This window comes from Pogonomyrmex barbatus, unplaced genomic scaffold, assembly GCF_055798465.1.
Source record: "Pogonomyrmex barbatus isolate J1 unplaced genomic scaffold, ASM5579846v1 scaffold13, whole genome shotgun sequence".
In the NCBI taxonomy this organism is placed as follows: Eukaryota; Metazoa; Arthropoda; class Insecta; order Hymenoptera; family Formicidae; genus Pogonomyrmex; species Pogonomyrmex barbatus.
In genome coordinates this window covers 6,249,613-6,274,068 of record NW_028297109.1, presented here as the reverse complement: position 1 = coordinate 6,274,068, position 24,456 = coordinate 6,249,613, and the positions used below count along the sequence as shown (strand labels likewise).

Below are 24,456 nucleotides of genomic sequence, written 5' to 3'. Positions count from 1 at the left end.
CATACCGATGTAATGCAGCGAACTGAGTTTGCGCAGTGGTCACGTGTCACATTTGCATGCTCGGTGACCAACACGCATGGGCTGCGTTTCAATATTCACTGTCAGTACTGAAAATAGTTTAGATTACGTATGTTATAGATTTTAGTACTGGCAATGAATACCGGAGCCCAAGAATTACTTTCCGAAAAACTTCAGTTAAAGCCTGCGTGTGCGCATATATCTCATACAAATGTAAATAAAATGTGATTAGTATTTGCTATCGATGACTCTGTTTATAAACTTTAATGTTATATTCGCTATTCGCAACTAAACGTTAAACTAAACGTTCTTTTCAGTCAGTTGAGGTGTTAATCCTAAGTTTAAATTCTTTTTATTGACTATTGGATTTTTTCTCTAATCACACAAAAATCATGGAACGAGTGAAAGCTATTAACAAATATTACGTTCATCTAGAATATAACAACGTAGCAAATGTGAGTATTAATACAATATATAATATGATGACAAGAAATAAATGAAAACATTTTTTTAAATTTAAAAAAGGGAATATGTTTTATAATATTGCAATATATTATTTATAAGAACCGAGGTCAATTTAAAAATTAAATAATTTTTAAGCTATTTGTAAAATGATGCTCGGCTTTTGCATTAGATATTTAAAAAAATAGTAGAACAGTTTACTCTAGAAATTTTCACAAACTTTTGCTGATGTTTCGACGCATGAGATGTACATCCTTAAAGCCAAAGCACAAACTTGTAGTCTTTTTACCATATAATATTAATTTTCGTATATCTTTCTAGACATCAGTAGAAATAAATAAGCTATTTAACAAAATGTTATTGAAGCAAAAGGTTTCTCATATAAAAAGGTAAATAAAGATATAATTTAAAGATAAAATGTATATGTATAGCAACTGAAATCAAAGCAACTGAACATAATATATCATTTGGAACATTCTCTTTTTATATTTATAGAATGGAGATACTATCGTTCATGATAGAAAAAAATTTCTCACTGTTCGTGTCTCTTTATAAACACATTGATGTAGTCATGGCTATAATTCGATATTTATACAACATAAGTGAAAAATTCAAGGATGATGTGACATGTATGTTGGGTAATATTAATAATATAAATAATAAACCTTGTGATTGCAGTTATGAAGATATATATGACATTACTTACATCTTGATTTTTTTATTGTACATATTAATAGCAATGCATTATGATAATTATTTGTAAATGTTTTCTATTTTCTATTTTTGTGTAGATCTAACATATAACAACGACAGTGAATACGGACTAGTAATGATAATAACTATACTTTTAAATATACGTAAAGATATCTCAGCACAAATGTTGATACAGTCCTTTCTAGTGTAATTAATAATAAACAATTATTCACTATATGGTATAAAATTCGATTGTAAATGTATAATATGTATTTATAATTATCAAAATTTATAAATAATTTGTAATAATAATTTGTTTAAATACTAATAGATTTTAACATTTATTCACTTAGTTCGGAATTAATCCGGAATTTCGCACGTTACAATATTTCATAAATTTTTTTTAATATTTATAAATATTTATTGTTTTTATATCGTAGAATGGCCTTACAGAAGCCTATTGACATGTTGCCGGAAAACGAAATATTTTTTCATGAATATGGTAAAGGATTCATTTTTCGTCTCACGATAAAAATGATATTTTCTAAAAAATCTAAATCTCTAATCAAAATCTATTGAATTTATACAGAGCACATCTGCGAAATGATAATTCTGAAGGATTCGGATCTACATGCAATTATTAACTGCCTCAAAATAACAGAAAATTATAATTTTATTAAAATATGGGTGCAAGAACCTGTGATCAAGAAATTTTTATGGTTTACAAAGAAATACAACAATTTAGACTTATCCTCATCTATTCACACATTTCAATCATTGAAAGATATTAAACTCTGTGCATATAACGATTTTTCTATAAATATAGTATCCATATGGTCAGAGAATATTTTAGCTGCGAAGAATTTTGCATTGTCCTTAAATGTATATTTTTTGCATTACATAATATAATACATTGTTAAGAATTATCTTAACTTATTTATTAAAATAATTTTCTTTTATTTGCTTAATTATTCAGAAGTGTACCGTATTCATAAATTCATATATGGAATATGATGGTGATTTAATGTTTTTGCCTTATCTGGATATATATTATCGCAAAAAGAAGGAAATTACATTTAATTTGAGATGCAAAATAAACTCAGATAAAAGTGATTTAATAGAAAGCAAAAGTGAAATATATTTATCAAATGTTCCTGAAACGAATTCTTTAATATATCATCTGTTTTATGATGGTATGTGGCAAAAACCCATACGAAACACATATTGGAAGCACAATGACATTTTATGGGCCAATGCTACAATGTATGAATGCACATGTTTTCTCAATTTTATTAATCACGATAACCCTTGAATTTAAAAAATTAAATACATGTAGGACTTGTAATCAATTAATGTATCGTTATTACAGCAGCGATATTGTAAAGTGTTATGAATCAGCCAAGAAAGGATTCGAAATTTGGAGTGATAAATCTAGTAAACTCAGAATAAAAATATTATCTAATCTCATACCCATGTTGATTTCTATCGGGTACGTCATTATTGGAAGAAGTTCTTGTATGTTTTTACATAATATTTTACCTATGTTTACTCTTAAAAATTTGTTTTTTTTTCCTTTTAGTAAACCTGTATTGGCAACTATAGTAGAACGATGGATAAATTTCTCAAATATTTATCCAAATGTCATAGGATTTATTTCGCCAGCTGCAAAAATAGAAGTAATGCATTCTCGCGTACCGTTAGGTGTTATCATTCTTAAGGAAGAGAATGAAAATGTTTTATTTGTCCGATTACTGTTAACTTTAATTACTGGAAATACCGCCATTATTATTAATGATGCAAATTATTATAATATATTACCATATTGCGAAATGTTTACAACGTGCGGCATACCAACGGGTGTTATAAATTCATTATCATGTAAAAATATATCTTTGTTAGAAGACACATTATGCTTGGGTCAACGGTATTCGGACTATATTAAAATCTTTTTCATAAAAGGCAAATCAATAGAATCATATATACAATCTCAGAAAAATCTTACTTTGTCTAGACTCATTATATTTCCTTTTTAATATTTTGTTAATGCATAACACCGATATTGTGTTTGCATTATACATACATATACATACATATGAATATAAACATTTTATTTATTTCGAAATTATAATTATAGAATTTTTTTTCTATATCAATTATTTGAAGTAAAGTCAACACTCAGATAATTATATTATATTTTGTAAATCAATATTGTAAGAATTTATATAAATTATAATTCCATATATTAATTTATATAAATTATGTTTTATACATTTATGTATGTTAAGGCATCAATTTTTTTTTATTTTATAATGTATTAATATTTATTTTTATTTATGTATGCAAACTATCCGTGTTTCGTACCTAAATTAATATGCAACGCATTAATATTTTCTATATCGATATATCGATTTTCAGCATTTAAAAGAAGGAAAATATGTTAAAACTTTCTCTTTTGCAATATTTCTTGTATGTGTATAACAGAATGTAAAGATATATTCCACTATATATTAGAAATAATTGGTTTCAAATAAATAATGCATGTTTTAATCTTTTTCTGTATTATCTTTATTAGGTCCATTTTAAAATTCCATTTTGATTCCTACGCAACAAATTAGTTATCATATGAATCAGTATTCTTTCGTATAAATATTTTTCTGATGTTCCTTGTTGTTTAATGTAATTACTTATTCGATTACTTGATATATATAAATATGTTATAAAATAATTCAAATATCTTTTTTAATATGTTAAAATATCGCTAAAATCAAATCACCCAGATATGATTGTAAGAAAAAATGTATAATAATAAATAATAAATGAAGAATGGCATTGAGACTTCCTTTTTTTCGAAAATCAGAGTGAACAAAATGGCAATAAATTCAAGTAATAAATCAATGAATTATATTATCCTCAAACATATGTTTTGTAATCCATCAATTCTCAATACTCATTTCACTTGTAAACTAGATTGAGTTTCATTATTAATCAGAAATCCATTATCTTTTTTCTATGTTTATTGAAACCATAAGTAACAAAACATCAAGTAGAAATTCAAATAATTCAAGTTAATAATAATTTATTTATTTAAAAATTTTTAATAATGTTATAGGCAATTATTCAAAAATCTATATAAGTATATGGTAAAAATATGAATAATTGTTAATATACAATGAAATTTCTAGTATATAATTATAAATATACAATCGCAATTAAATTTATAAAAATCTATGTTACAACAAATTAAAGCAATAAAGGGAAGATATTTACAGAGAAAATTAAATAAGATAAACTCAAGCTTGAGAATGTGCAATTGCTTTACACTTTTAAAAGATGTTTCTATTTTCGTCGAATTTCTCTTTTTTTAAATATACCTTTTATCTAGAACGCAATTATTTTGTATATATAAAATTTTTTTACATCGATGTATCAGCGGACGCAAATAGCTGCTAAAATAGTGATTTCCAAACAAGAGCTTACAGTGATCAGAGAACGGTTATATTTTTGAATATATCTAATAGCACTATATTATATTCCGATAACAATATGTGTAGAATCATAGTTTATTCAATGTATGTTTGATGAATTTCTTTTTCTATAAATAATTAGTTCTCGAATTATAAAATTCATATGCAATGTCGGAAAGAGCGTATATAAACATTACTTTTCGAAAAACTTCAGCTAAAGCATGCGCACATATGTATCTCACATGATTATAAACAAAATATGATTGACATTAGCTATCGATAACTCCGCTTATAAATTTTACTGTTACATTCGCTGTTCGTAAGTAAATGATGAAATCTCTTTAGTCAGTTTCACGAATTTTTGCAAAAATAATTGAGATCGTAGTCCGAAGTTTAAATTCTTTTTAATAACTTTTATTGATCATTATTATTTAGATTCTTTCTCTAATTAGGAATCATGAAGCGAATGAAAATTATAAATGTATGTTACGTTGATTTAGAATACGACAAGATAAACGTGGCAGATGTAAGTATGAATGCAATATACGATAACACGAAATAAATATAAAAATTTTTTAAATTTGAAAGAAGTAATGTGTTTTATAATATTGCAATATGCTATCTAAACTAAGCTAAGAATAGATGCAAATTTAAAAATTAATAATTTAATAGTTTTTGAATAGATATTAAAAAAATAATAGAATAGTCTACTATTTTTATGATTTTTGTTATATATTTCAACGCATATTTCATATAATATTTCAACGCATGACATACGTATCGTTTATGTTAAAACAAAAACTTGTACTTTTTTATCATATAACACTAATTTTCGTATATCGTTTTAGAGAGTAGTAGAAATGAATAATCTACTTGAAAAAATGTTATTGAAGCAAAAGGTTTCTCGTATAAAAAGGTATGTAAAGATATAATTAAAGATAAAATATACAAAGATAAAAGCAACTAAATAAAAATTGTTTTGAATATTTTTTTATATTTATAGATTAGAGAAATTGTCGTTAATAATAAAAAAAAATCTCTCACTGTTCGTATCTTTTTATAAACACATTGATGTAGTCATGGCTATAATTCAAAGTTTATATAACTTATCTGACAATTTTAACGGTAATATGATATATATATATATATATATATATATATATATATATGTAGACTAATAATAATAGGTTTATATTAAATAACAAGTCCTATGATTGTAGTTGTAAAAATATGACATTGTTAGTTACAGCTTGATTTTTTTCTTGTAAATAACAATAAGCAATGAATGCGTTATGATTAATTATGAATATTTCCTATTTTTTATTTTTATCTAGATCAAATATGTACATCGAACGATAGAGACAATTCGATAATAGCTACACTTTTAAATATATGTAAAGACATTCAAGCACAAACGTTGATGCAATCTATCTTACGGTAATTACACAGTAAACAATTATTCAGTATATAAGATTCATTCATTTTCTAAATGCATTTGTAATTATCAAAATTCTAAATAATTTTTAATATTTATTCTTATTTATTATTAATCTGACAGTTCATACATTCGTTACAGTATTTCATAAATTTTCTATAATATTAAATATTTATTGTTTTTGTATTGAAATCGTATTACAGAATCGTATTACAGAAGTCCATTACAGCATATGAAGCTCACTTTGAATTTTTTAGGAAGTTAGGTAAATAATTCATTTCTTCATATTAATAAAAATAACATTATCTCATAATTAAAATCTATTGAATTCATCCAGAGCTCATCCAGAGCGAAATGATAATTCTGGAGGATTCGGATCTATATGCAATTATCAATTGCTTAAAAATAACAGAATGCTATCCCCAGAATGCTATATTATATAAAATATGGGTGCAAGAATCTGTAATCGAGAAATTTTTATGGCTTACAAAGAAATACAACAATTTAGACTTATCCTCATCTGTTGACACTTTTCAATCATTGAAGGATATTAAATTTTGTATACGTAACAATTTTTCTAAAAACATAAGCATAATATCTATGTGGTCAGAAAATATTGTAGCTGCGAAGAATTTTGCATTATCCTTAAATGTACATTTTTTACATCACATAATATTACTACATAATATTACTATTGTCAAGAATTAAGTTATTTATTAAAATAAATTTTTTTTAATTATTTAGTACCATATGGTATTCATAAATTCATATATGGAATTTTCTGGTGGTAAAACGTTTTTGCCCTTTATAGAAATATATTTTCTAAAACATCTATGGTTGGATAACATCTTTAATACTTTATGCGAAGGAAAATCAGATATGATTAATTTGGCAGAAATTACAAATGGAATGAATTTATTAAGTACTTCTGAAACAGATTATTTAATATATCATTTATTTTATGATGGTATGTGGCAAAAACCTACACAAAATACATATTGGGAGCACAATGACATTTTATGGGCCAATGCAACAAAGTATGAATGCACACGTTTTCTCGATCTTAATAATGGCAATAACTTTTGAATTAAAAAAATTAAATACATGTAGAACTTGTAATCAATTAATGCATCGTTATTACAGAAGCGATATTGTAAGATGTTATCAATCAGCCAAAAAAGGATTCGAAATTTGGAGTGCCAAATCTGTTAAATCCAGAATAGAAATATTATCTAATCTCAAGACTATGTTAATTTCTCTTGGGTACGTTGTTAACAGAAATTCTTGTATGTTTACATAATATTTTACTTATGTTTATTTATTCTTAATTACTTATTGTTTTTCTTTTTTTTTAGTAAACCTTTATTGGCAGCTATAGTAGAACGATTGATAAACTTGCCCCACATCTGTCCAAGTGTCATAGGAATGACTTGTACTTTTGCATTCTCGCAGGGTGCAGAAATAGAAGTAATGCATTCTCGCATACCACGCGGTGTTATCACTCTTAAGGAAGAAAATGAAAATGTTTTATTTGTCCGATTAATGCAAACTTTAATTGTAGGAAATACTGTCATTGTTATTAATGATGGAAATTTTTGTAATATATTACCATATTGCGAAATATTTTCAAGATGTGGTATACCTGCAGGCGTTATAAATTCATTATCATGTGAAAATATACATGTATTGGAAGACATATTATGTTTAGGTGTAGGGTTCTCGGTTTATGTTAAAAAGTTTTTCGCAAAAGGTACATCAAGAATATCGTATTTATTATCGTATGAAAAGCTTACCACACTTAAACAAATTGTATTTCCTTTAAAATAATTTGATGATATGTAGCTCCGATTTGTTTACATTACATAAAGTATATAAATATTTTAATTGTTTTACTTCAATATTCAATACTTTTTTATATTTTTACTTTTATATTTTTATTTCAGTATTATACGTTTATATTTTTTTGTCAATTTTCTGATTAGCTTGATCGATTAAATATAAAAATAGCTAACTGCAAAACTTAATTGATCATATTATTTTCTTTCCTCTTGTCCTTTTCTGCAAATTATGATTTATTTATATAAATGAATTACTCTTATATTTTTTGTACTCTTATACTTTTTAGATACAGAAAAATAGGATTGAAACAATTACTTTTTAAAAATAACTCGCTACCATTATCGAATCAAAAGGTAACTAGATAATCGTTATTAATTATATTAATATTATACTTTCAAAAGAAATTCGTCTTTTCCGTTTTTTTAAAACCAGATTAAATAAAAAATTTATTTTTTCAATACTTTTGTTATTACTGGTATTATAGTTAATTAAATATATTATTAAAAATAATAAAATTTTTTATTTTTGAATTCGCAAGATCACTAAATATTTAAGAAAATCGCGCGTATATTTTTAAATATATCTTATATGAATATATATTTTTAAATACCTTATATGAATATAAACAAAATATGACTTATTTGCTGTTTAAGACAGTACTTATAAGTTTTGATGTTATATCCACTAGTCGCAATTAAACATCGAAGTTTTTTCCACTTAGTTTCGTGAATTTATTGCTAAGGCAATAAATCGATTATAAGCCTAACATTAATTTCTTTTAATGAAATTACATTGAAATTTAATTAAGAATCATGGAGCGAGTAAAAGCTATAAACGTATATTACGTTGATTTAGAATACGATAAGATAAACGTAGCAGATGTAAGTATGAATGCAATATATGATAACACGAAATAAATATAAAAATTTATTAAATTTGAAAGAAGAAACATGTTTTATAATATTGCAATACGCTATCTAAACTAAGCTAAGAATGGATGCAAATTTAAAAATTAATAATTTAATTAAGTTATAATTATTTAATAAGTTTTTAAATTATTCGTAGAATTTGAAAGTAGAAATTATGCTCGGTTTTTGAATAGATATTAAAAAAATAATAGAATAATCTACGACATTTTTACGATTTTTGTTAATGTTTCGACGCATGAGTTGTACGTATCGTTTATATTAAAACAAAAACTTGTATTTTTTTACCATATAATACTAATTTTCGTATATCGTTTTAGAAATTAGTAGAAATGAATAATCTATTTGAAAAAATGTTATTGAAGCAAGAGGTTTCTCTTATAAAAAGGTATGTAAAGATATGATTAAAGATAAAATGTACAAAGATCAATTAAAGCAACTAAATAAAATTGTTTTGAATATTTTTTTTATATTTATAGATTGGAGAAATTATCGTTAATAATAAAAAAAAATCTCTCACTGTTCGTATCTTTTTATAAACACATTGATGTAGTCATGGCTATAATTCAAAGTTTATATAACTTATCTGAAAATTTAAACGGTAATATGATATATATGTAGACTAATAATAATAGATTTATATTAAATAACAAGTCCTACGATTGTAGTTGTAAAAATATGATATTGTTAGTTACAGCTTGATTTTTTTCTTGTAAATAACAATAAACAATGAATGCGTTATGATTATTTATGAATTTTACTCCTATTTTTTATTTTTATTTAGATCAAATATATAAACCGAACGATAGAGACAATTCGATAATAGTTACACTTTTAAATATATGTAAAGACATCCAAGCACAAACGTTGATGCAATCTATCTTACGGTAATTACACAGTAAACAATTATTCAATATATAGTATAAGATTCATTTATTTTCTAAATATATTTGTAATTATCAAAATGCTAAATAATTTTTAATATTTATTCTTATTTATTATTAATCTGACAGTTCGTACATTTGTTACAGTATTTCATAAATTTTCTATAATATTAAATATCTATTGTTTTTGTATTGAAATCGTATTACAGAATCGTATTACAGAAGTCCATTACAGCATATGAAACTGAAGTCTGCGTTGAATTTTTTAGGAAGTACGGTAAATAATTCATTTCTTTATATTCTAATAAAAATAATATTATCTCATAATTAAAAATCTATTGAATTCATCTAGGGCTCATCCAGAGCGAAATGATAATTCTCGAGGATTCGGATCTATATGCCATTATCAATTGCTTAAAAATAACAGAATGCTATCCATTATATAAAATATGGGTGCAAGAACCTGTGATCGAGAAATTTTTATGGCTTACAAAGAAATACAATAATTTAGATTTATCCTCATTTGTTGACACTTTTCAATCATTGAAGGATATTAAACTCTATATATGTAATAATTTTTGTATGAGCATAAGCATAGTATCCATGTGGTCAGAAAATATTGTAGCTGCGAAGAATTTTGCATTGTCCTTAAATGTACATTCTTTACATTACATAATATTATTACATATTGTGAAGAATTAACTTAAATTATTTATTAAAATAAATTTTTTTTTAATTATTTAGAACCATATAATATTCATAAATTCATATATGGAATTTTCTGGTGGTAAAATTTTTTTGCCTTATGTGGAAATATATTTTCTAAAACATCTATGGTTGGAAAACACCTTTAATACTTTATGCGAAAGAAAATCAGATATGATTAATTTGGCAGAAAGTACAAATGGAATGAATTTATTAAATACTTCTGAAACAGATTATTTAATATATCATTTATTTTATGATGGTATGTGGCAAAAACCTACACAAAATACATATTGGGAGCACAATGACATTTTATGGGCCAATGCAACAAAGTATGAATGCACACGTTTTCTCGATCTTATTAATGGCAATAACTTTTGAATTAAAAAAATTAAATACATGTAGAACTTGTAATCAATTAATGCATCGTTATTACAGAAGCGATATTGTAAGATGTTATCAATCAGCCAAAAAAGGATTCGAAATTTGGGGTGCGAAATCTATTAAATCCAGAATAGAAATATTATCTAATCTCAAGACTATGTTAATTTCTCTTGGGTACGTTGTTAACAGAAATTCTTGTATGTGTTTACATATTTTACCTATGTTTATTTATTCTTAATTACTTATTGTTTTTCTTTTTTTTTAGTAAACCTTTATTGGCAGCTATAGTAGAACGATTGATAAACTTGCCCCACATCTGTCCAAGTGTCATAGGAATGACTTGTACTTTTGCATTCTCGCAGGGTGCAGAAGTAGAAGTAATGAATTCTCGCATGCCACTCGGTGTTATCACTCTTAAGGAAAAAAATGAAAATGTTTTATTTGTCCGATTAATGCAAACTTTAATTGTAGGAAATACTGTCATTGTTATTAATGATGGAAATTTTTGTAATATATTACCATATTGCGAAATATTTTCAAGATGTGGTATACCTGCAGGCGTTATAAATTCATTATCATGTAAAAATATACATGTGTTGGAAGACGTATTATGTTTAGGTGTAGGGTTCTCGATTTATATTCAAAAGTTTTTCGAAAAAGGTACATCAAGAATGTCGTATATATTATCACATGAAAAGCTTACCACACTTAAACAAATTGTATTTCCTTTGAAATAATTTGGTGATACGTAGCTCCGATTTTACATTACATAAAGTATATAAATATTTTAATTATTTTACTTCAATATTATACTTTTTTATATTTTTATTTTTATATTTTTATTTTTTTATATTTTTATTTTTTTATATTTTATATTTTTATTTCGATATTATACGTTTATATTTTTTTATCAATTTTCTGATTAGCTTGATCAATTGTTAAATATAAAAATAGCTAACTGCAAAACTTAACTGATCATATTATTTTCTTTTCTCTTGTCCTTTTCAGCAAATTATGATTTATTTATATAAATGAGTTACTCTTATACTTTTTATACTCTTATATTTTTTAGATACAGGGAAATAGGATTGAAATAATTACTTTTTAAAAATAACTCGCTACCATTATCGACTCAAAAGATAACTAGATAATCATTATTAATTATATATTAATATTGTACTTTCAAAAGAAATTCGCCCCTTTTCTGTTATTTTTTTAAAACCAGATTAAATAAAAAATTTACTTTTTCAATTTTTTGTTATTACTGGTATTATAGTTAATTAAATATATTATTAAAAATAATAAAATTTTTTATTTTTGAATTCGCAAGATCACTAAATTATTTAAGAAAATCGCGCGTATATTTTTAAATATCTTATATGAATATATATTTTTAAATACTTTATATGAATATAAACAAAATATGACTTATTTGCTGTCTAAGACAATACTTATAAGTTTTGATGTTATATCCACTAGTCGCAATTAAACGTCGAAGTTTTTTCCACTTAGTTTCGTGAATTTATTAGTAAGGCAATAAATCGATTATAAGCCTAACATTAATTTCTTTTAATGAAATTATATTGAAATCTAATTAAGAATCATGGAGCGAGTAAAAGGTATAAACGTATCTTATGTTGATTTAGAATATGACAAGATAAACGTAGCAGATGTAAGTATGAATGCAATATATGATAACACGAAATAAATATAAAAATTGTTTAAATTTGAAAGAAGAAACGTGTTTTATAATATTGGAATACGCTATCTAAGCTAAGAATGGATGCAAATTTAAAAATTAATAATTTAATAGTTTTAAGCTATTCGTAGAATTATGCTCGGTTTTTGAATAGATATTAAAAAAAAATAATAATAGAATAGTCTACGACATTTTTATGATTTTTGTTAGTGTTCTGACGCATGAGACGTACATCGTTTATGTTAAAACAAAAACTTTGTTACCTAGTTGTATAATACTAATTTTTGTATATCGTTTTAGAGATTAGTAGAAATGAATAATCTGTTTGAAAAAATGTTATTGAAGCCAGAGGTTTCTCTATTAAAAAGGTATGTAAAGATATAATTAAAAATAAAATGTACTAAGATCAAAGCAGCTAAATAAAATATACTGTTTTGAATATTTCTTTTTTATATTTATAGAGTGGAGAAATTGTCGTTAATAATAAAAAAAAATCTCTCACTGTTCGTATCTCTTTATAAACACATTGATGTAGTCATGGCTATAATTCAAAATTTATATAACTTATCTGAAAATTCCAACGGTAATATGATATATATGTAGACTAATAATAATAGGTTTATATTAAATAATAAATCCTGCGATTGTAATTATAAAAATATATTGATTTTGTTAGTTACATCTTCATTTTTTCTTGTAAACAACAATAAGCAACGAATGCATTATTATTATTTATGAATGTCTGCTATTTTTTTATTTTTATTTATCAGATCAAATATATAAACCGAATTTATATAAATCGAACGCTAGAGACAATTCGATAATAGCTACACTTTTAAATATATGTAAAGACATCCAAGCACAAACGTTGATGCAATCTATCTTACGGTAATTATACAGTAAACAATTATTCAGTATACAGTATAAGATTCATTAATCTGCTAAATATATTTGTAATTATCAAAATTCTAAATACTTTTTAATATTTATTTTTATTTATTATTAATCTGAAAGTTCATACGTTCTTTACAATATTTCATAAATTTTCTATATAATATTAGATATCTATTGTTTTTGTATCATAGAAGTGTGTTAGAGAAATCCATGACAACATATGAAACTAACGTTAAATATAGTGGGGAGTATGGTAAATGATTCATTTTTTATATCGCAATAAAAATAATATTATCTCATCATTATCTCAATTAAAAACTATTGAATTTTTTCAGAGCTCATCTGCGAAGTGATAATTCTGGAAGATTCCGATCTATATGCAATTATTAACTGCTTAAAAACAACAGAATGCTATCCATTATATAAAATATGGGTGCAAGTGTCTGTGGTGGAGAAATTTTTATGGCTTACAAAGAACTACAGAAATTTAGAAATATCTTCATCTGTTCACACATTTCAATTATTGAAAAATATTGAACTCTGTATATGTAATCATTTTTCTATGAGCATAAGCGTAGTGTCCATATGGTCAGAAAATATTGTAGCTGCGAAGAATTTTGCATTGTCCTTAAACGTACATTTTTTATATCACATAATATTACTACATATTGTCAAGAATTAACTTAAGTTATTTATTAAAATAAATTTTTTTTTAATTATTTAGAAACATATGGTATTTATAAATTCACATATGGAATTTGCTGGTGGTAGAACGGTATTACCTTATATGGATATATGTTTTCTAAATTGGAAGGAATACAAATTTAATACAATATGCAAAGAAAAATCAGATATGACTGATTTAGCAAAAAGCAAAAATAGAATGAATATATTAAACATTTCTGAAACAAATTGTTTAATATATCATTTATTTTATGATGGTATGTGGCAAAAACCTACACAAAACACATATTGGAAGCACAATGATATTTTATGGGCCAATGCAACAAAGTATGAATGCACATGTTTTCTGAATCTTATTAATGGCAATAACTTTTGAATTAAAAAAATTAAATACATGTAGAACTTGTAATCAATTAATGCATCGTTATTACAGAAGCGATATTGTAAGCTGTTATGAATCAGCCAAGAAAGGATTCGAAATTTGGGGTGCCAAATCTATTAAATCCAAAATGGAAATATTGTCTAATCTCAAGACTATGTTAATTTCTGTTGGGTACGTTTTTAACAGAAATTTTTATATTATATAACTCTTTACATAATATTTTATCTATATTTATGTATTTTTATTAACTTATTGTTTTTTTTTTTTTTTTTTTAGTAAACCTTTATTGGCAGCTATAATAGAACGATGGTTGAGCTTCTTCGACATCTGTTCAAATGTTGCAGGAATGACTTGTACTTTTGCATTCTCGCAAGGTGCAGAAATAGAAATAGTGAATTCTCGCATGCCGTTAGGTGTTATCACTCTTAAGGAAGAAAATGAAAATGTTTTATTTGTCCGATTAATGCAAACTTTAATTGCTGGGAATACCGTCATTGTTATTAATGATGGAAATTTATGTAATATATTACCATATTGCGAAATATTTTTAAGATGCGGTATACCTGCAGGTGTTATAAATTCATTATCGTGTGAAAATATAGATGTGCTGGAAGACATATTATGTTTAGGTGTAGGGTACTCGGCCTATATTAAAAGATTTTTCGAAAAAGGTAAATCAAGAATATCGTCTATATTATCATATCAAAAACATACTATATTTAAACAAATTGTATTTTCTTTGAAATAATTTGGTGTAGCTTCGATTTGTTTACATTATATAAATATTTTAATTGTTTTACTTCAATATTATATTTTTTTATATTTTTATTTTTATATTTTTACTTTTATATTTTTATTTTTTTTTTATATTTTATATTTTGATTTCAATATTATATGTTTATACTTTTTTTGTCAATTTTCTGATTAGCTTGATCAATTGTTAAATATAAAAATAGCTAATTGCAAAACTTATCTGACCATATTATTTTCTTTTCTCTTGTCCTTTTCTGCAAATTATGATTTATTTATATAAATGAATTACTCTTATACTCTTTTTGGATACAGGGAAATAGGATTGGAACAGTTATTTTTTAAAAATAATTCGCTATCATTAGTCGTTATCGAATCAAAAAGTAATTAGATATTGTTACTAATTATATATTAATATTATATTCTGGAAATAAATTCGTCACCTTTCCGTTACTTTTTAATAATTAAAATCAGATTAAATAAAAAATTTATTTTTTCAATATTTTTTGTTATAACTGTTACTCTGTAGTTAATTATTAAAAATAAGAAAATTTTTTATTTTAAATCCGCAAGATTATTAAATATGTAAGAAAATCGCGCGTACGCAAATATTTTCAAATACCTTATATGAATATAAACAAAATCTGACTTGTTTTCTGTCTATGACAGTACTTATACATTTTGATATTATATTTGCTAATCATAACTAAATGTCAAAGTCTTTTCCACTTAGTTTCGTGAATTTATTGCTAAAGCAGTTAATCGATTATAAGCCCAATTTTAATAAACATTGAAATTTAATTAAGAATCATGGAGAGAATGGAAGCTATAAACGAATATTATATTGATCTAGACTACGACAAGACGAACATAACAGATGTGAGTATTAATGTGTATAGTATATTATATAAAGAGAAATAGATATAAAAGTTATTAAAATTTGAAAAAAAAGATGTTACATTAGTGTTGCAATATTCTATTTCTCTTTATAAGAATTAATGCAAATTTGAAAATTAAATAATTTTTAAACTATTTCTAAAATTATGCTCAATTTTTGCGTAAGATATTAAAGAAATAGTCCAATAAAAACCATCTGCGATATTCTTATATTGTTGCCAATGTTTCGATGTATGACATCCTTTATGCTAGAAACAAAAGTTTGTAGGTTTTTTATTGTATATTGTATATAATTTTGGTATATACTTTTAGGCATTAGCAGAAATAAAGAATCTACTTGAGAAAAAAATATTTGAAAAAAACGTTACTTATATCAGAAAGTAAGTAAAGATATAATTTAAAGATAGAATATGTGTGTGTATAAAAAGATTAAAAGCAGCTGAATAAAATATGTTCAGTTGTTTCAATCTTCATCATTCTAAATATTCTTTTTTTTTAATATTTATAGGTTGGAGAAACTGTCGTTCATAATACAAAAAAATCTTGCACTTTTTGTATCTATTTACAAACATATCGATGTAATCACAGCTATAATTCAATCTTTATATAACTTAGAAAGATTTAAAATTGATATAGCACGTATGTAAGATGATGCTAATAGTCCTATATTAAAATTATAAACGTTATTGCAATTGTGAAGATATATTGTGTTACTTATATATATATGAAATATTACTTACATCATGATTTTATTTTTCTTTTATTTCTCTCTTTCTATCTCTCTTCTTAAATAAGGGTAAGAATACATTATAATTATGAGTATCTCATACCTTCTATTTTCACTTTGTCTAGAGCTAACGTATAATATGGAGATTAAATCTGGAGTACCAATACTTAAACTTTTAAAGATATGTAAAGATACACGAGCTGATACATTGATGGATTACATGCTACAGTAATTAGTAAACAATTATACAGTATAGAGTATAAAATTAATTAATTAATTGAATAAATGTACTTCTAATTATCAAAATTATAAATATTTTTGACACATATTTTCATAATTATTAAATCCGATATTTCGTGCGTTACAATATTTCATACATTTTCTTTAATATTAGATATCTTTTTGTATTTTAGAATTCTGAAATTCCCTGCAATTTTTAAAACTAATACGAATTCAGGTAAAAAGGAATTATTTTTCATATCTTCATATCACAATAAAATTGATATTTTCTTATAATTAAAATCTATTACATTCATCCAGAGCACATCTGCGAAATGATAATTCTGAAGGATTCGGACCTATATGCAATTATTAACTGCTTAAAAATAACAGAAAACTATCCTTTATATAAAATATGGGTGGAAATGCCTATAATGGAGAAATTTTTATGGTTAACAAAGAAATATAATAATTTAGATTCATCTGTTCATACATTTCAATCATTGAAAGATATTAAACTTTGTACAAGTAACAATTTTTCTATAGTGTCCATCTGGACGGAAAATATTATAGCTGCGAAGAATTTTGCATTGTCTTTAAATGTATATTTTTTTACATTATCTAACATGATATATTACCGAGAATTATCTTGAGTTATTCATTATAATAAATTTTTTTATTCTTACAGAAACATGTGGTATTCATAAATTCATATATGGAATTTTCTGGTGGTGTAATATCTCATAATGATGTTCAAAACAAAGAGACATTTATGTTTAATATAATATGCGAAAAAATCTCAAATCTTGATTTAACGGAAAGCAAAAATGAGATAGATTTATCAAGTACTTCTGAAACGAGTTCTTTCTCGATAAATTATCTGTTCTATGATGGTATGTGGCAAAAACCCATACAAAACACATATTGGAAGCACAATGACATTTTATGGGCCAATGCAACAAAGTATGAATGCACATGTTTTCTCGATCTTATTAATTGCAATAATTCTTGAATTTAAAAAATTAAATACATGTAGGACTTGTAATCAATTAATGTCTGTGTTATTACAGCAGCGATATTGTAAGGTGTTATGAATCAGCCAAGAAAGGATTCGAAATTTGGAGTGCCAAATCTGTTAAATCTAGAATAGAAATATTATCTAATCTCGAGTCCATGTTAAATTCTGCTGGGTATGTTGTTGTCAAAGAAAATTCTTGTATGTCTCTATATCTCTATATCTTTATCTACCCTTTATCTACATCTACATCTCTTGTATGTTTCTATGTTTTTCCTATGTTTCTTTACTTTTAATAATTTTTGTGTTTCTTTTTTAAGTAAACCTGTATTGGCAGCTATAATAGTACGATGTAGAAACCTCGAAAAAATTTGTCTAAAAGTCACAGGATTTACTTCGGTAATTGCAAAAGTAGAAATGATGCATAATCGCATACCATTAGGTGTTATCATTCTTAAGGAGAAGAACGAAAACATTTTATTTATCCGATTACTGCAAACTTTAATAACTGGGAATACCGTCATTGTTATAAATGATGTGAATTCTTGTAACCTGTTACCATATTGCGAAATGTTTACAACGTGCGGTATACCTGCAGGCGTTATCAATTTATTATCATGTGAAAATATAAATGTGTTAGAAAACAGATTATGCTCAGGACAATATTCAGATTATATAAAAGCTTTCTTTGATAAAAGTACAACGACATCAGGGCAATCATATATAAAGTCATATAAAAATCTTACCATGTCTAAACAAATCGTAATTCCTTCTAAATAATTTTGGTGCATGTAATATTGCATGTAGTGTTACATTAAATGTACGAATATAAATATCTTGATTTCTTACTTCAATATTATAATTTCATTTTCGTGTAACAATTATTTGAAATAAGACTAATACTCGAGAGAATTGTATTCTTTTGTTGATAGAAAGCTGTAAAAATTTATATAAATTATATTTCTATATTCATAAATTTGCATGTTATGTATATTTAAGAAATTATAAAATTTAACGCCAATATTATTATAAAAATTTATTTCTTTCAGCTGTGCAAACTATTCATGTTTCTAAAATAATATACAATATTTTCTATACATATATCAATTTTCATTAATTTGTTACCTTATACCAATAATAATAATATATTGTTCTATTAAAAAAGATAAATTTCTCAGAGATTGCTGAACCTATTATATGGCTATATATAATGTAAAAAATCCATTGTCAAAAATTTAAATTGTATGTAATGTTAGAGAAAAAATGCGTGCGAAAAGTTTTATCAATACATTACAATTTAAAAAAAATTATATTTAAATTAAAAATTACATTTTTATTATTATCTGTCATTTAATTACTTGAATTTTTTAGAGTAAAAAGATTAATGTATAAAAATATGTACGAATTCATTTATTTTTAACAATTATTTATTTTTTGCAAAAATATAAAACTAGTAAACATTAAATGGCATGCATATAGCGCGCCTGTTATGTTCTAGTTTTTATAAATAAAGTATTATTTATTCCAAATAATTATCTTATTAATTATCTTATTATAATTATATAATAATTATCTTATTAAAACAATTATCAACCACTCTGACATCGCATATATTGAGTGTAAGACTTTTACTATGATCTCATTATTTTCGATTAACTTGATCGTTAAATTAAATTCCGATTAACTTGGTCGTTAAATTAAAAAATTGCCAACTGCGAAACAAATTATATTATTTCATTTTTCTTATCCATTTTCCACAAATTATGATTTATTTATATAAATAAGTTACTCTTCTAATACTTTTAAATAGAACTGAAAAATTAATTTTTGAAAGTAAATCATTGTTATCGAATCAAAAAGTAAACAGTTATTATTATTAATTAATGATTTTGAAAAGAAACTCATTAGCGTTAAAAACAAATAATTCGTTACTTTGCTCATTATATTTTTAATAAAATTTATTTTTCTAATATTTTTTATTAAATAATAATTATCAATAAAAATAAAACTTTTTTTTAAATTCGCAAAACCAAAGAAAAGGATTTAAAAGATTTAAGAAAATCGCGCACACGCGAATATTTTCATATGATATACATTTCATATGAATATAAACAAAATGTGATTAGTGTCCGCTATCAATGACGGTATTTATAAGTTTTGATATTATATTCGTTATTCACAAATAAATATTGAAGTTCTTTCCACTTAATTTTGTGAATTTCTTGCTAAAGTAATTAATCGATTATAATCCCAATTTTAACTTCTTTTAATGAACATTGAAATCTAATTAAAAATCATGGAGCGAGTGAAAGTTATAAGCGAATATTACGCTAATCTAGAATACAACAAGTCGAACAGAGATGTGAGTTAATATGTACAACATATAATATAATAACAAAAAGTAGATACATTATCTATAAGAATCAATGTAAATTTAAAAACTAACTATTTATAATATTTATAATTTATAAACTATATTATATAAAATTATGCTCATCTTTTATGTAGATATTAAAAAAATAATATAACAATTTACGAAATTTATATTTTGCCAATATTTGGACGCATGACACACATATCTTTTATGCTAGAAACAAAAACTTACAGTCGTTTTAATATATAATATTAATTTTTATATATATTTTTAGAAATTAATAAAATTAACTACTCTACTCATGAAAATATCATTTCATAAAGACGTTTCTTTAGTACGAAGGTAAGTAAAAATGTACTTTAAAGATAGAATATGTGTGCACGAAGCAGTTGAATAAAATATGTTTGGTAGTTGCTTCACTCTTAGTCATTTTGAATATTCTCTTTTTATATTTATAGATTGGAGAAGTTGTCGCTCATAATAGAAAAAAATCTCTTACTTTTCGTAGATATTTATAAACATATCGATGTAGTCATGGCATTAATTCAATATTTATATAGATTAGCTGAAAGTCCCAACAGTGATATAATGTGTACGTAAGATAATATTAGTAGTCCTATATAAAATAATAATCTCTGATTGTAGCTGAGAAGATGTATCGATATTACGTTATTTATATCTTGATTTTTTTACTTACATCTTGATTGTAAAAATAGCAATAGCAAGAAATATATTATGATGGTTCGTTATAAATAGTAATCTCATTTTTTGATTTTTGTCTAGATCAAACATATAATTCGGACGTTGAAGACAATGTGGTATTACTTGCACTTTTAAATATACGTAATAATATCTCAGCACATATGTTGATACGATGTATCTTACAGTAATTATACGATAAACAATTATTTAGAATATATGTATTACAAAATTAATTAATTAAATAATTAAGTAGATAATTCTTAAAATGATGAAACAAATATTTTTTAATGCTTATTCGCATAGTCATTAATCTGGAATTTTGTAATACTTTTGTTGCAATACTTTCATAAACTTTTTGTAATATTAGATATCTATTTCTATATTCTAGAGCCATTTTACACAGGCCCATTAGCGCATATCTGTATGGAAATATATATATTAGGACATACGGTAAAGGATTCATTTCTTCATATCGTATTAAAAATGATGTTATTTCCTAATTCAAAATCTATCGAATTCATACAGTGCACAACTGCGAGATGATTATTCTGGAAGATTCGGATCTATATGCAATTGTTAACTGTTTAAAGATAACAGAAAATTACCCTTTATATAAAATATGGGTGCAAATGTCTGTAATGGAGAAATTTTTATGGCTTACAAAAAAATACAATAATTTAGATTTATCCTCATCTGTTTACACATTTCAATCATTGAAAGATATTAAACTCTATGCATGTAAAGCTTTTTCTATAAACATAGTATCCATATGGTCGGAGAATATTGTAGCTGCGAAGAATTTTGCATTGTCCTTAAATGTATATTTTTTAAGTTATATGATATGATATATTATCAAGAATTATTCTTTCTACGTTATTTATTAAAATAAATTTTTTTTCTCTTCTTAATTATTCAGAAACATGTGATATACATAAATTCATATATGGAATTTTCCGGTGGTGCAGTGTTCCTACCTTATATAAATGTGTGCGATCAAGAAATACGAAGAGAAAATATTCATAAAATGCGCAAAGTAAGCATCGATTTGATCGATTCATTGCAGATAAAAAATGGAATAATTTTAAACAGTCCTGAAGAAACAAATTGTGTGATATATCATCTGTTTTATGGTGGTATGTGGCAACCACCCCTACTAAATATGTACACGAAGCATAACTTCTTGTATGACATCTTTCTGGCAAATGTAACAAAGTATGAATACACATGTTTTCTCGATCTGATTAATCGCAATAAAAAGAAATTGAATTAAAAAAATTAAATACATGTAGAACTTGTAATCAATTAATGTATCGTTATTACAGCAGCGATATTGTAAAGTGTTATGAATCAGCCGAGAAAGGATTTGAAATTTGGAGTGCCAAATCTATTAAATCCAGAATAGAAATATTATCTAATCTCGAGTCTATGTTAATTTCTATCGGGTACGTTGTTAACAGAAATTCTTGTATATCTTTACATAATATTTTACTTATGTTTGTTTACTCTTAATAATTTATTATTTTTTTTTTTTCCTTTTAGTAAACCTCTATTGGCGGCTATAGTAGAACGATGGATGAGTTTCCCAAATGTCTGTCCAAATGTCATAGGATTTAGTTCTGCATGTGCATCCTCGCAGTATGCAGAAGTAGAAGTAATGTATACTCGCATGCCATTAGGTGTTATCTTTCTCAAAGAGTGCAATGAAAACGCTTTGTTTGTTCGATTAATGCAAACTTTAATTGCTGGAAATACCGTTATTGTTTTAAATAACGCAAATTTTTCTGGTATATTACCATATTGCAATATATTTTCAACATGCGGTATTCCTGCAGGCGTTATAAATTCATTATCGCATTCAGATTTAAATTTTCTAGAAAATAAATTATTCGCAGGGCCACACTCGGACTACATAAAAGACTATTTCGAAAAAGGCACATCAGTGCAATCATATGCAATTTCATATAGAAATCTTACCATGCCTAAACAAATTGTACTTCCTTTTAAGTAATTTTGGTCATTTGTTATATATAGGCTATAGTATTTGCATTAAATGTATATATAAATATAATTAGCTTGATTTATTTATTTTTTGATATTATAACTTCATAATTTTTTATATATCAATCATTTGACATAAAGTTAATGTTTAAATAATTTTATTATGTTTTCATCAAGACTGTAAAAATTTATATAAATTATGTTTCTATATTTATGTATTTATGCTTATAATGTATTTATGTTTAAAAAATTATGAAATTTAATGTTGATATTATTATAAAAATATTTATTTTCATTTATATATGCAAATCATTCATGTTTCTAAAATAAGATGCAATATTTTCTTACATCTATTTTCAACAATCAAAAAAAGAAACAGAAAAAAATATTTTCGTTATACATTCTTTTTTGCAATATTTCGTGTATATATTATAGAATGTAGAAATATCCGTTTGGCTATATAATTTGAAATGGATGGCATTTAAACAAATAATACTCGTATTAATCTTTTTCTGTAATATCTTTATTACGTATATCCGTTTTAAAGTCTGCTTCGTACCTACGCTGCTACGCAACGAATTAGTCATCGTTAATAATCATATGAATTAGCATTGTCTCGTATAAATATTTTTGTGATGTTTCCTTGTTGTTTAGTACAATTACTATTGATATAAATATGTTATAAAATAATTCAAATATCTTTTTTAATATGTTCTTAAAATATCGCTAAAATCAAATCACGCAGATATAATTGGAAGAGAAAATGTAATAATAGATAATAAATAAAGAATGGCATTGAGATTTCCTTTTCAAACTGAGATTTTCTTTTCAAAAAAATCAGAGTAAACAACATAGTTAGTAGAGTAATAAAATCAATTAATAAATCTATGAATTGTATTATCCTCAAGCAAATGTAATCCATTAATTCTCAGCACTCATCTCATTTGTAAACTGGATTGAGTTCCATTATTGATCAGTAGAAATTTATTATCTTTTTTTCATGTTTATTGAATTCATAAATAACAAGATATTAATAATTTAAGTCAACAATAATTTGTTTATAATAAACTTATAATAATTCTATACGCAATTATTTCAAAATCAATATGAGTGCAGGAAATAAAAATATGAATAATTATCAATGAATAATATGCAGAGAAATTTCTACATGTGTAAAATTTATAAATGTGTATAATCAAAATTACATATTTATAAGAATCTGTGTTATAATATAGAATCTGTGTTATAAATTAGAAAATTAAAAAGAAGATATTTAGAAACATAATAAAAATAAAATTAAACCCA

General features: G+C 24.4%; 5 protein-coding genes across 5 annotated transcripts; all 5 read left to right on the top strand.

The window, feature by feature from the left end:
* Positions 1-88: 88 nt before the first annotated feature.
* On the top strand, positions 89-7,956 carry LOC105429849 (uncharacterized). The gene is made up of 19 exons (XM_089072275.1): positions 89-231; positions 336-473; positions 802-869; positions 976-1,118; positions 1,272-1,380; positions 1,614-1,675; positions 1,763-2,055; positions 2,150-2,436; positions 2,543-3,203; positions 4,911-4,956; positions 5,090-5,163; positions 5,486-5,553; positions 5,641-5,762; positions 5,972-6,074; positions 6,276-6,337; positions 6,410-6,723; positions 6,817-7,109; positions 7,216-7,335; positions 7,428-7,956. The coding sequence occupies exons 2-19, from the start codon at positions 411-413 to the stop codon at positions 7,897-7,899; spliced, it is 3,360 nt and encodes a 1,119-aa protein (XP_088928401.1). The 5' UTR covers positions 89-231; positions 336-410; the 3' UTR covers positions 7,900-7,956.
* Positions 7,957-8,690: 734 nt separating this feature from the next.
* LOC148937593 (uncharacterized) lies at positions 8,691-11,785 on the top strand. Its single transcript, XM_089072344.1, has 9 exons — positions 8,691-8,792; positions 9,158-9,225; positions 9,317-9,438; positions 9,622-9,724; positions 9,931-9,998; positions 10,074-10,375; positions 10,466-10,758; positions 10,865-10,984; positions 11,076-11,785. Exons 1-9 carry the CDS (start codon positions 8,724-8,726, stop codon positions 11,545-11,547), a joined length of 1,617 nt encoding a protein of 538 aa, XP_088928470.1. The 5' UTR covers positions 8,691-8,723; the 3' UTR covers positions 11,548-11,785.
* Positions 11,786-12,169: 384 nt separating this feature from the next.
* Positions 12,170-15,437, top strand: LOC148937592 (uncharacterized). Its single transcript, XM_089072342.1, has 9 exons — positions 12,170-12,482; positions 12,810-12,877; positions 12,971-13,092; positions 13,280-13,397; positions 13,595-13,656; positions 13,739-14,037; positions 14,128-14,414; positions 14,521-14,640; positions 14,746-15,437. Exons 1-9 carry the CDS (start codon positions 12,414-12,416, stop codon positions 15,215-15,217), a joined length of 1,617 nt encoding a protein of 538 aa, XP_088928468.1. The 5' UTR covers positions 12,170-12,413; the 3' UTR covers positions 15,218-15,437.
* A 152-nt stretch (positions 15,438-15,589) lies between these two features.
* LOC105429855 (uncharacterized) lies at positions 15,590-19,176 on the top strand. Its single transcript, XM_011643069.2, has 9 exons — positions 15,590-16,098; positions 16,429-16,496; positions 16,625-16,755; positions 16,969-17,071; positions 17,257-17,300; positions 17,384-17,664; positions 17,751-18,025; positions 18,133-18,252; positions 18,398-19,176. Exons 1-9 carry the CDS (start codon positions 16,030-16,032, stop codon positions 18,855-18,857), a joined length of 1,551 nt encoding a protein of 516 aa, XP_011641371.2. The 5' UTR covers positions 15,590-16,029; the 3' UTR covers positions 18,858-19,176.
* A 135-nt stretch (positions 19,177-19,311) lies between these two features.
* Positions 19,312-23,221, top strand: LOC105429856 (uncharacterized). Its single transcript, XM_089072345.1, has 9 exons — positions 19,312-20,439; positions 20,726-20,793; positions 20,910-21,043; positions 21,235-21,337; positions 21,542-21,603; positions 21,679-21,971; positions 22,070-22,365; positions 22,476-22,595; positions 22,693-23,221. The coding sequence occupies exons 1-9, from the start codon at positions 20,374-20,376 to the stop codon at positions 23,159-23,161; spliced, it is 1,611 nt and encodes a 536-aa protein (XP_088928471.1). The 5' UTR covers positions 19,312-20,373; the 3' UTR covers positions 23,162-23,221.
* Positions 23,222-24,456: the final 1,235 nt, after the last annotated feature.